The following is a 12,953-nucleotide window of genomic DNA, read 5'->3' as shown; positions in this document are numbered from 1 at the left end:
AACGATGGGGATTGAACATTCCGCCCACCAAATCACCACCTCTCAATAGAGGTGATTTTTTTTTAATTTTAGAGGTAAGGTAAAATAAATATTAAAATGTAAAATGAAAGAAGTGAAAATGTGATTAGCTCTCAGACTAAAAGATCACGGTCACCTGGTGCAGCGCACGCGGAAGTAAGTAAATGCCCTACAATTATCATGGTAATTACTCATACAAGTGAGTAATCGACTATTATGATCAATGGATAATACCCATCAGCATTTTTATCCTGTCTAGCGTTTGAGTCAATGCAGGTTTTTTGCCAATCAGCCAAAATGCAGACGCGTTAATTTCGAATAGTGTTTTAAGCGACTATAACAAAATCAGTATTTTTAGGCATAGGTACCTACTAGATGATGCCCGCGACTTCAGCCGTCTGGATATTAGGTTTTCGAAAAATTGGAGGGAATTCTCAGATTTTTGTGGGATAAATAGCATTATTATACCTACGTTAAATCAGGATATAAGGTGTCTGTATTCCAAATTTCAGTCAAATCGCTTCAGTCATTGTGGCATATGAAGGAGTAAACTTTTAAAATTTAAGGGTATATGGCAGGGGTTGCCATGATACTAGGTAAGTGTCTGGCAAAGCATGACGTGATTTCTAATACTATTTTGAATAAAATGTAGGCCCACCTGCTGACAAGCTCCGCTAAGGTCATTGAGCATTGAAGCTCAACGGGTAACCCTATATTAATTTCTCTTCATGGATAGAGTACAGTAAAATATTTCCGCTACACGCCAAATATTTATTTTAGGCAGGTACATAACAATTATGAGCAGATATCGCCTTATTATGGAATAAGTTTACTTGCAAAAATATTCGGTTATTAAGGGATGAAAACTATGGAAAAACTAAAATTTACCAATCAATAGTTTCAGTTTTCTTATATAAGTCCCGCAAATTGCTATTGCGCTGGAACCATGTCTCATTAACATCGAAATGACGTCATTCATTACGTCAGCTGAAATAAAAATATACCATCAGATCGAAACTTTAGTCTAGTGCTGACGTCACTGGCGGCCACGCGCATTAGCAATTTGCGGGACTTATAACAAAACATTTTCTCAAATTGTGACGCCTTGGGGGTCACAGACTGCATTATTTTGTTGATGGAGTGCACCCGATTGATTTCAAACAGAGTAAAAAAAACCGGCCAAGTGCGAGTCAGGCTCGCGCAATGAGGGTTCCGTACTACAGTCGTATTTTTTCGACATTTTGCACGATAATTAAAAAACTATGATGCATAAAAATAAATAAAAATCTGTTTTAGAATGTACAGGTAAAGATCTTTCATATGATAGCCCACTTGATATAGTCACTCACTTCGAAAGTTGAAAATACGAATTATTAGTTCATGACCACATCACAGTTTAATTTTTTTTGTGATATCTAACCCTAAATTCACGGTTTTCAGATTTTTCCCCAAATGTCAGCTGTTAGACAGACAGATAGACAGACAGACAGACAGACAGACAGACAACAAAGTGATCTTAAGGGATAAGGGTTCCGTTTTTCCTTTTGAGGTACGGAACCCTAAAAAATTACTTCATACTTTGACGAAAGATGTTTTAGACCTTAATTATGACGTGTTAGCTCCCAAAGCCACCATGATCCAAACTTCATAGTCACTAAGTAATCGTTGCTCCCTTTGTGGGGAAACTTACTTTATACGCGCAGAAACTTTCAGCTTTTATAAAATAACGAAGGTCTGGCACGCGCTGGCTCTCTCTCTATTACCTGCATAGTGCTTACATTCTCTTAATAAGTTTTATATAGGTAAGTAAATAAAAAAGTACTCACGTGTTTGTAAATAAATAATATATTCTTTAAACCTGTTTTATCCTAATAAATAACTTATTTACTTAATATCCTATTAAGTACATACTTATAAAATCTAAAATATCTTTTTCACTTATCTAATAAGTGCCTACTTACCTTACCTTACCTTACCTTACTTTGTGATAACGTACAATAACGCAATCGACTAAATACATCATCAGAAAATACTATACTTAAGTGGTTTCTGTAATTTATAATTCACCCGCCTTTACCAAACCCCTGTTTTGAATTTCCACATATCTTTCTGGAAAGAATCTTCTAAAACGCCATCCAAAACTTCTTCTAATCATATTCATATTGGTTGTTGGACTAGATGGTACTGATTCACCAACTCTGGAGAAAGTAGATGTATCCTCTTGATTCAAAGATATGCGTGTAAAGGATAAATTAGTGGGGCTCGATAAGAGCTGCCTTGAAGATTTGATGTCCTCTTCGAACTCTTTTAACTGGCAAGCGCTGCATAGCGGCGTTTCCACTTGCTCTACCGAGTCAAGGTTCTCAACGTCGATGGTGAATGCTTCGTGTTTCTTCGACCAGCTGCAATATAAAATGTTGGTTTATTACTTTTTAATCACAAAAAATATAATGAGTAACGAGACTATGTGCGTGACTCAGTCCGCGAGGATTTCGATTTTCAAAATGTGGTGGGAATTCTTTGATTTTCCGTATGACTAAGGTTACCTATACTTCAGGTTTTTAACTATAGGTAGGTAGGTATTTAACCTATCTATGCAAAAAAATATGTCAATGTATTGCTTCATTGTGGCGTGATTAAATGATAAACCAACAGACAAACAAACTTTCACATACATTTTATATGTAACTAGCTGATCCCCGCGGCTTCGCCCGCGTAGATTTAGGTTTTTAAAGATCCCGTATAGCCTATGTCACTCAGGAATAATGTAGCTTTCTACTGGTGAAAGAATTTTTAAAATCGGTTCAGTAGTTCTAAAGATTACCCCCTACAAACAAACTTAACGACATTACCTCTTTATATAATACTAGCTGATCCCCGCGGCTTCGCCCGCGTAGATTTAGGTTTTTAAAGATCCCGTATAGCCTATGTCACTCAGGAATAATGTAGCTTTCTACTGGTGAAAGAATTTTTAAAATCGGTTCAGTAGTTCTAAAGACTACCCCCTACAAACAAACTTAACGACATTACCTCTTTATATAATATGCAGCAGAAATCGTAATATTTTAATTTCGCCATAACTTCAAAACCAAACGTCCAATTTTAATCATTCAAAGACCAAATATTATCTCCATAAACTGTTCTTAGTGATGAAATCATTTATTTTGATAAGGATTAATAGCATGAGTAAAATAAACGCGTTTAAATGTAGTCCAAAAAAAATTCAAGATTTTTAAATAAAAAAATGGTTGCTGTGCCTCACTCGACATAGATGGGTATAGTGTGTCGCGGACTTTTTTGTAGATATTTATAAGATCTACAATTAATTAGAACATTTTATGGTTCTATCTTTTATAGTTTAGGCAGCGTACGCAAAATAAGTAACTTTTCTGGTTGATTTTTTACACCTTGTGTCCGAAAAACCCAAATATCTTACGGAACCCTATTTTTTTCCAAAATAAAATATAGCCTATGTTACTCGTGGATAATGTAGCTTTCGAATGGTGAAAGAATTTTTAAAATCGGTCCAGTAGTTTTTGAGCCTATTCAGTACAAACAAACAAACAAACAAACAAACAAACAAACAAACAAACAAACAAAGTTTTCCTCTTTATAATATTAGTGTAGATGCAGCAGAAATCGTAATATTTTAATTTCGCCATAACTTCAAAACCAAACGTCCAATTTTAATCATTCAAAGACCAAATATTATCTCCATAAACTGTTCTTAGTGATGAAATCATTTATTTTGATAAGGATTAATAGCATGAGTAAAATAAACGCGTTTAAATGTAGTCCAAAAAAAATTCAAGATTTTTAAATAAAAAAATGGTTGCTGTGCCTCACTCGACATAGATGGGTATAGTGTGTCGCGGACTTTTTTGTAGATATTTATAAGATCTACAATTAATTAGAACATTTTATGGTTCTATCTTTTATAGTTTAGGCAGCGTACGCAAAATAAGTAACTTTTCTGGTTGATTTTTTACACCTTGTGTCCGAAAAACCCAAATATCTTACGGAACCCTATTTTTTTTCCAAAATAAAATATAGCCTATGTTACTCGTGGATAATGTAGCTTTCGAATGGTGAAAGAATTTTTAAAATCGGTCCAGTAGTTTTTGAGCCTATTCAGTACAAACAAACAAACAAACAAACAAACAAACAAACAAACAAACAAAGTTTTCCTCTTTATAATATTAGTGTAGACTAGCTGATCCCCGCGGCTTCGCCCGCGTAGATTTAGGTTTTTAAAGATCCCGTATAGCCTATGTCACTCAGGAATAATGTAGCTTTCTACTGGTGAAAGAATTTTTAAAATCGGTTCAGTAGTTCTAAAGACTACCCCCTACAAACAAACTTAACGACATTACCTCTTTATATAATATGCAGCAGAAATCGTAATATTTTAATTTCGCCATAACTTCAAAACCAAACGTCCAATTTTAATCATTCAAAGACCAAATATTATCTCCATAAACTGTTCTTAGTGATGAAATCATTTATTTTGATAAGGATTAATAGCATGAGTAAAATAAACGCGTTTAAATGTAGTCCAAAAAAAATTCAAGATTTTTAAATAAAAAAATGGTTGCTGTGCCTCACTCGACATAGATGGGTATAGTGTGTCGCGGACTTTTTTGTAGATATTTATAAGATCTACAATTAATTAGAACATTTTATGGTTCTATCTTTTATAGTTTAGGCAGCGTACGCAAAATAAGTAACTTTTCTGGTTGATTTTTTACACCTTGTGTCCGAAAAACCCAAATATCTTACGGAACCCTATTTTTTTCCAAAATAAAATATAGCCTATGTTACTCGTGGATAATGTAGCTTTCGAATGGTGAAAGAATTTTTAAAATCGGTCCAGTAGTTTTTGAGCCTATTCAGTACAAACAAACAAACAAACAAACAAACAAACAAACAAACAAACAAACAAAGTTTTCCTCTTTATAATATTAGTGTAGATGCAGCAGAAATCGTAATATTTTAATTTCGCCATAACTTCAAAACCAAACGTCCAATTTTAATCATTCAAAGACCAAATATTATCTCCATAAACTGTTCTTAGTGATGAAATCATTTATTTTGATAAGGATTAATAGCATGAGTAAAATAAACGCGTTTAAATGTAGTCCAAAAAAAATTCAAGATTTTTAAATAAAAAAATGGTTGCTGTGCCTCACTCGACATAGATGGGTATAGTGTGTCGCGGACTTTTTTGTAGATATTTATAAGATCTACAATTAATTAGAACATTTTATGGTTCTATCTTTTATAGTTTAGGCAGCGTACGCAAAATAAGTAACTTTTCTGGTTGATTTTTTACACCTTGTGTCCGAAAAACCCAAATATCTTACGGAACCCTATTTTTTTCCAAAATAAAATATAGCCTATGTTACTCGTGGATAATGTAGCTTTCGAATGGTGAAAGAATTTTTAAAATCGGTCCAGTAGTTTTTGAGCCTATTCAGTACAAACAAACAAACAAACAAACAAACAAACAAACAAACAAACAAACAAACAAACAAAGTTTTCCTCTTTATAATATTAGTGTAGATGTAGATGTGGGTAATGAATGGGAGGATACATCTTTCATTTCAACATATAGTAGATATTTATTGTATGTAACGGTTTGTAACCTATTTTAAACATTTTATTTAAAGAAAAAGGAGGTTTTTAATAAAATATAGGTACCTATTAGTACTTATCAGAAATGGTAAATTTATACTAACTGTAATACGTTTTTGAATCTATATCCCCAAATGATTTCCTTGGAGAGGTAGGACGTCCTGCTTTGAGTCACTGTTCCCATGTTTTTTGATGAGCCGGTTAGACAAACCACTATCTCGAATCTAAAATAAATAATAATTGTGTGGGATTACGTTACAGAGAGAGCGCTATACTACCTTCTTTCCATGGATAGAGTATAGGTAGGTACTTACCTACTGTAGAGTAAGACAGACAAGACTACGTGAAGATGTATTTGAGATAATCTCTATATATAAAAATGAATCGCTAAATGTGTTGCTGATCGCAAATCTCGAGAACAGCTGAACCGATTTCGCTAATTCTTTTTTATAATAAATATACCTTGAAATACGAGGATGGTTCTAACGGAGAGAAAATTTTCAAAATTTGAATCGACTGTTAGGCGGTACGAAGTTCGTTGGGGCAGCTAGTAATACATATAAATTACCTAAAATCCATCATATCTTGTGCTGACAGATCATAAAGAGGGCTTTCATGATTTATAACATGCACCACAGTAATGGGCCAAAGCAGAAATGCACGCCCTTCTTTTAGTTCCAGTTGATGAATGTAGTTCTGCACTTTTTCTCCTTCTAATGTTCTGAAAAAGAGGAGATACAGGAATTGCTAGAGCTGATTAATTAACTTCTTTTATTGGCACAATTAGAACTGTAGATCTGTTTCTGAATAGGTATATCAATCTCTGAAAGAGTTTAATTTACAACAGATATCCATAAATCCGTAACAGTCCATTCTAATATTATAAATGCAAAGTGTTTGATTTCCCTCCTTTCATTGAAGAATGATTTTTATAGCTGTGGCTATAGTTGAAAAGTCGGAGGGAGAAATAAGTATAGGGTAAAGATGAATTTGTAGTTGATGTTGTACTAAGAAAGTACTTAGGTACAGTGCGCCAAGGCTCTCTTGGCACTTGAATGACATTGACAGGGGCGCGCTGTTGGAGAACAAAGGCTTGGAATATTCAAACAAGAACAAAAGGGACACTCGACAGCAACGTTAGTTCCGTTTTTCGCCACGCGCCAAGATAGCCTAGTCGCACTAAGTAACAAAGTAGGTAATTGACTACCTTCCTGGCACAGTGGTAAGCACTGTGGTCATATTCGTAGGAGGTTCCGGATTCGATTCCCGGCAGCGAAAATTTGGAATTATTTTGGAATAGTTACTACCCTACCGCTGACAAGCGATTTAGCGTTCCGGTACGATGCCGTGTAGAAACCAAAGGGGTTTAATAACTGCTATATCCCTTCCAGGTGAGCCCGCTTCCATCCTAGTCTGTATCATCACTTAGGTGTTCAGGTGAGACTGCAGTCAAGGGCTAACTTGTATCTAAATAACAATTATCTAACCTGATCGGCTTAAGCATGTATGCAGAGATAGTGCTTCCAATAAGATGTACATTCAACAGGTCCCATACTCTGAATTGAAGACATAGTTCACCATCGCGGAGACAGACCTATAACAATATTTTATAGAATTTTGAGCTTCATAAACGAATAAAATTATGCAGAAACAGAATCACACCATTATCATCATCAACCGATAGACGTCCTTTGCTGGACGTAAGTCTCTTGTAGAGACTTCCACATGCCACGGTCTTGCGCCGCCTAAATCTGACTCGTCTGATGTCGTCCGTCCACCTAGTGGGGGGGTTTTCCAACAGTGCGTCTTCCTGTGCGAGGTCGCCATTCCAGCACCTTGGGACCCCAACGTCTATCAGTTTTACGAACTATGTGCAACTGTTGTATAATACCTAATTATCAACAGTGCGAGGTGTCCCCCCGCCTCATACCCCGATTGCCATCGCAATTTGTCGCGGACTATAGGTATAGTGCTGATTTTTAGGCATGTTCCCACGTGATGTCACAGGTCTAGCTTCTTACTTCAACAACATAATAAGTTCATATTATTATTATTTAAAAAATGTATGCTATGTAAGTAAGATATTCTCCACTCACAGTGGCTTTCTTACTGAAACCAATGGTCGCACCTTGCCTATTGGGACGCACCATCTTTGTGAACAGCAAACCAGCTAGACCACCTGATAGAGCCGTTCCTGCTATTATCTATAAAAAAAGAGAGGCCTAGGTATATTCATTAGTCCAAAAACATGTCGAAAATGCAAGTTCATTAACACAGCTGTTCTTACCTCAAACACCATAACAATTATTGCTTCAGGACATTCTTCGTTAGGGTATCTAACCCCGTAACCAATTGTCATCTGAAAATAAAAGTATTAAGATTATTAAGTGCCTACTTATTACTTAAACTGTACCAAAACTTACTTAAACGTACTTGCACCTACAGAAAATTTTATCTAATTTTTAATTCCGTGTCAAGGACTGACTGCGATCCCTTGATACCTCCAGGTGGGTAAGTGATGACGCAGTCTAAGATGCAAGAGGGCTAATTTGAAAGGGGGAGTGGCAGTTTTATTAAACTCATACCCCTTATCGGTTTCTACGCTGCATCGTACCGGAACGCTAAATCACTTGGCCACTTAGCTGGCTTGGCTTGGTGCTGACTAGTGACTAGCCACAGCTGAAACCTTCCACCAGACCAGACCAGAGATAATTTAGAAATCAAAAATTCCCAAACTGCCCCTGCCAGGGATCAAATTGCCCCTACCAGGAATCGAGCCGAAACCTTAAATATATAAGACCACAGCGCTCAGCACTGCGCCAGGGAGGTTGTCAAGTTGTATTAAGTTAAATCGTATAATACATACATAATTATTATGTAGATCAATACGATTTAACTAAAGTACATATGATATTATGTAGGAATAATTACTATGAGTAAGGCTTTGATAGCCTAGTGCTTATAGGACGTCCGTCTTCTAATCGGAGGTCGGGGGTTCAATCCCGGGCACGCACCTCTAACTTTTCGGAATTATGTGCGTTTTAAAAGTAATTAAATAATCACTTGTTTTTAAGGGTGAAGGAAAACATCGTGAGGAAACCTGCATGCCTGAGAGTTCTCCATAATGTTCTCAAAGGTATGTGAAGTCTGCCAATCCGCACATGGCCAGCGCGTAGTAGACTACGGCTAAAACCCTTCTCACTCTGAGATTAGACCCGTGCTCTGTAGTGAGCCGGCGATGGGTTGATCATGATGATGATGATGAATTACTAATACTCATAGACTTCAAGTACTAAAATATAAAACATTATATTGTATAGTATGTACCTATTAGAGTGTATGTTTATGTATGCCTATATACATATATATACATATATATATATATGTTTATGTATGCCTATATATATATATATATTTATAACTACATTGCGACTCCCCGTCTTACAGTTCTATAAGTTCTTAAGTATGGGTTGCCTGGAAGAGATCACTTTAGTGATAAGGTCGCCCTTTGTTTTTTAAGTGTATCCTGTATTCTTACTCTCTGTAATTTTAGTAACAATTAAGTTGTTTTAAATTAAATTAAAATTAAATTAAAACCTTTGGTATTGCGTATTATACCTGCGTCTCTACTGCCATCATAAGCAGACCAGCAAACGAGGAAGTTCCCGTGACACAGTGATCCTTCCCGTCACCAATGTCATCCTTGTACGAGGAGGTGACTGCATACCAGATTCCAGCAAAGATGAACCAGAATAAAAAGTAAGAGCAGACCATCATCAATATTATGAATCGCCATTTACTGTTTATCTGGAAACCAAAATTAATTAATTGTGAAAAGTAAGCCTTGAGATGAAAAAGTGCCTACTTGACTTGATTATCCTATTTTAGAAACATCATTAGTGCTAATACTGTTGGTCATTTGCATAACCATGGGCGTATTATACGGGCGCTTTTTATTTACAAAATTACTGGGCAAAGAAGTATAATTCATTTTTGTTTCTGCGGGAGAGTAATAACCATTAAAATACCATTGACTATTTCATTGCTATCGAGTCATATTTCTTGATTGATAATAATATTCCTTTTAAACTCCCCTTTCCCCTCCTACTGAGGTTTAAATAGAAGTAGGGTTTTGATGCAAGAAGCTGTGGTAGCCTAGTGGTTAGGACGTCCACCTTCCAATCGGAGGTCGGTGTTCGATCCCGGGCACGCACCTCTAACTTTTCTGAGTTATGTGCGTTTTTAAGTAATTAAAATATCACTTGCTTTAACGGTGAAGGAAAACATCGTGAGGAAACCTGCATGCCTGAGAGTTCTCCATAATGTTCTCAAAGGTGTGTGAAGTCTGCCAATCCGCACTTGGCCAGCGTGGTAGACTATGGCCAAAACCCTTCTCACTCTGAGAGGAGACCCGTGCTCTGTAGTGAGCCGGCGATGGGTTGATCATGATGATGATGATGAGGTTTTTAATTACGGGATAGGGTTGTGCTTGACGATAAGGTCTAGGTTGCAGCGCGTTTGCTTAGATGTCTATTCACTCCTGGTAAAAAGTAAGATGTTTGCAAAACTTCACTAGGACACCATGGTGGCGCTGGCTGGCCGCATCACCGTTGTATCTTGCATTCTTGAGCTACCAAATGAGAAACACCAGAGAATAAACCATGTTGAGGACAGTCAACATACTCACAGACGTGCGAATGACATCGTCACATAGGTCCGAGCAATGTGCGGGAGGGGCATCCCTGGTAGCGTAAGTGGTGGTTGAGTGAATGAGAAGCTGAATAGCTCTATAAATATAACTGGTTACTCCACCAGCAAGTAATCCCGGCCGCCGCCACCAAATTGGTTGCGCAACCACGCGGACACCACGTGAGGTACCCTCCATAGAGCTGTATATTTGTTAGTAGCGTGACTGGTCGCGCTGCCACTGGTGTCCTAGTGAGATAATGCCCTTAAGGTTCTAAGGTACCTTTAATATGCGACAAGTCGAGATTGCAATCGGGATACGAGGCAGGTAACCCAGTGCGGGATAGTGCGGGTGACATGCGGGTGTGCGGGGCGTCCCCATCCCGATTGTCATCTCGACCTGTTGCGAACTCTACGTACAATGAGCAGTGCAGAATCCTCGATCTTTCTTTCAGCACTCCTCTGGACTGTCAAACGTTGCAATTGCTATTCAGATTTTGATTGACTGAATTGGAAAAAATATTAGGTATCTTTAGGAAATCTGAATATAATATAATGGTAATACTGACCACAGTATTAACCATATCTCTCATGTATTTCATAGATTTGGCCGGTATGTTGCTCCGTACAGGAACATTTTCTTCGCCGCTTTTGTAAACCACCCTTCTAGAACGCATGGGACGACCAGGCTGACGTCTGTAAATGAATAATAAATTACTGTGTAGGCACGTAATTACAATCAAAATTGTGTATTTAAACAAATATTTCAACAACAAATATATTATAGTCAAGCCAATTTAAGAAACTTTGGGAGTTTCTGACAAGTTCAATAAGTAGGTATTGTTGCCATTTTGTACCCCCAAGGCGAGTTCAGCTCAAACCCAGACTTAAAGATACTAAGATAGTTCAGTATTCAGTCATATTGTTGTGTTGTGCCAGCAAATTGTTATGGCACACATATTTCAATTCATTAATATTTAAACTATAATCTCCAAATATTTGTTCAAAAGATTACGGTTAGCGAATTCCTAGAAAATATGTCGTTTTAATATATTTGGATGCTATCTTATCAATATTAATGATAAATGTCCAAGTAAGTAGGTAAATATATTGAGATTTGGTATTGATTTTCATTGGATTTGGATTTCAATTTTATCTTTCGAACAAAAGTAACGCGTAGTTTCGGTAGAGTGAACTAGTTTTGGACTGACAAGTATTTTATATAATATAGCTACGTTTTAGAAAACTGTGTCACGATATACAAAACAATAGGAAAATTTACGTTTAGTATTTAAATTGCAAGTAAAGATAAACTAAGTAGCTCATCAATAAACAAATAAACATTTCCCGAAATCGTTGATGTTATATATACAAGTACCTAGGTAGTTAATTTGAGGAACACAATAATATTAAGACATCCTCTTTCAGTTTTACAAAGGCATGACTAATTTACGAGAATTTCGGCCAACTTATCAACTGAGTCAAACAAACTTTAAATAAGTGAGGCAGATTGTCAATTTTAATGTGTGTTTAATCATGTCTTACCTAGTTCTTTTACTTTTTTTACGTCTTTTAGTGTACTGTGAAGAGTAATCATATACAGTAGGCATTGTATCAGTGTCATTATCAATACTCTCAGCCATTTCAATTGTATCGTAAATGTCAGTAGAATTTACAGAACCGACCACAGGTTGTGTGGAGGCATCTGATATATTTCGTTTTTCAGAGCTTCTGGGAGACTCTGTTTCAATATCAATTGTCATTACAAGACCTCCATCTGTATTTTCATCTTCACTCGAGTATTGCGAGCTGTATTCTCGGTCAAGCTTCGTCGCGTCACAATTTTCAGTATCTATATTTGTTACAATATAAGGGAATACGATTTCTTTACCTTCTACGTAAGTTTGAGAAATTCTATGTTTTCTTAAATCTTCGTTGGTGTAAACTTCAGTGTTTGTCATAGTTGGTATTTCAATGGACGATCTTTCAGATACATTGCCGATTGCTGCGGAGTAACTAAATGATCTTTCGAAGGTGCGCCCTTTGCTTTCCCTCCTTTCGTATTGGATATTATCCATTTTTACGATTTTTTTTCACATAGCACCACTGTGTTTAAATTCTTATGTTTACTTAATTATTTCATTTACAAAGTGTAAGTAATCCATGTGATTACAAATTGAACAGATTAGATACAAAGGTAAGGACCAAAGGAAATTATTTCTAACAGTATCATTTATTTATATTTTAATTGGCAATGCAACCCAAATATTTATCACTATTTTCACTTTTATATTTTATTGTCTTATGATTTCTTTTTAAGTATTTTACGATACCTGGCTTAAAAATTAAATGTAAGTATTATATTTTCAAAGCGTCGTGTTACAACTAAGTCAAGCTATCTACGTTCCGTTAAGATAACACCTTTATCCAATAAGATAACGAATATTTGTTGATAAAGCGATGTTTGGATCAATACCCATGGCCTAGAATCTAAGTTTACACAGACTTCACAAATAACCACATTTCTTATTGGTTTAGTGTGAATCTTGCAAACCTCACTGTGGCATCGATGTAATATCACCTACTTCATCGATTGTGTTGATACGGTCTGATCA

General features: G+C 36.2%; 1 protein-coding gene across 1 annotated transcript; it reads right to left on the bottom strand.

Annotated features, from left to right (window-relative positions):
• Positions 1-1,845: 1,845 nt before the first annotated feature.
• Positions 1,846-12,763, bottom strand: LOC117983553 (G protein-activated inward rectifier potassium channel 3-like). Its single transcript, XM_034970136.2, has 9 exons — positions 11,884-12,763; positions 10,908-11,034; positions 9,271-9,459; positions 7,940-8,011; positions 7,749-7,856; positions 7,140-7,246; positions 6,221-6,373; positions 5,757-5,876; positions 1,846-2,420 (listed from the first exon to the last, which is right to left on the bottom strand). Exons 1-9 carry the CDS (start codon positions 12,414-12,416, stop codon positions 2,075-2,077), a joined length of 1,755 nt encoding a protein of 584 aa, XP_034826027.1. The 5' UTR covers positions 12,417-12,763; the 3' UTR covers positions 1,846-2,074.
• Between the last annotated feature and the right edge of the window lie 190 nt (positions 12,764-12,953).

The sequence above is a fragment of the Maniola hyperantus genome, chromosome 7, assembly GCF_902806685.2.
Source record: "Maniola hyperantus chromosome 7, iAphHyp1.2, whole genome shotgun sequence".
In the NCBI taxonomy this organism is placed as follows: Eukaryota; Metazoa; Arthropoda; class Insecta; order Lepidoptera; family Nymphalidae; genus Maniola; species Maniola hyperantus.
The sequence above is the reverse complement of the archived record's forward strand: the minus strand, read 5'-3'. Positions and strand labels throughout refer to the sequence as shown.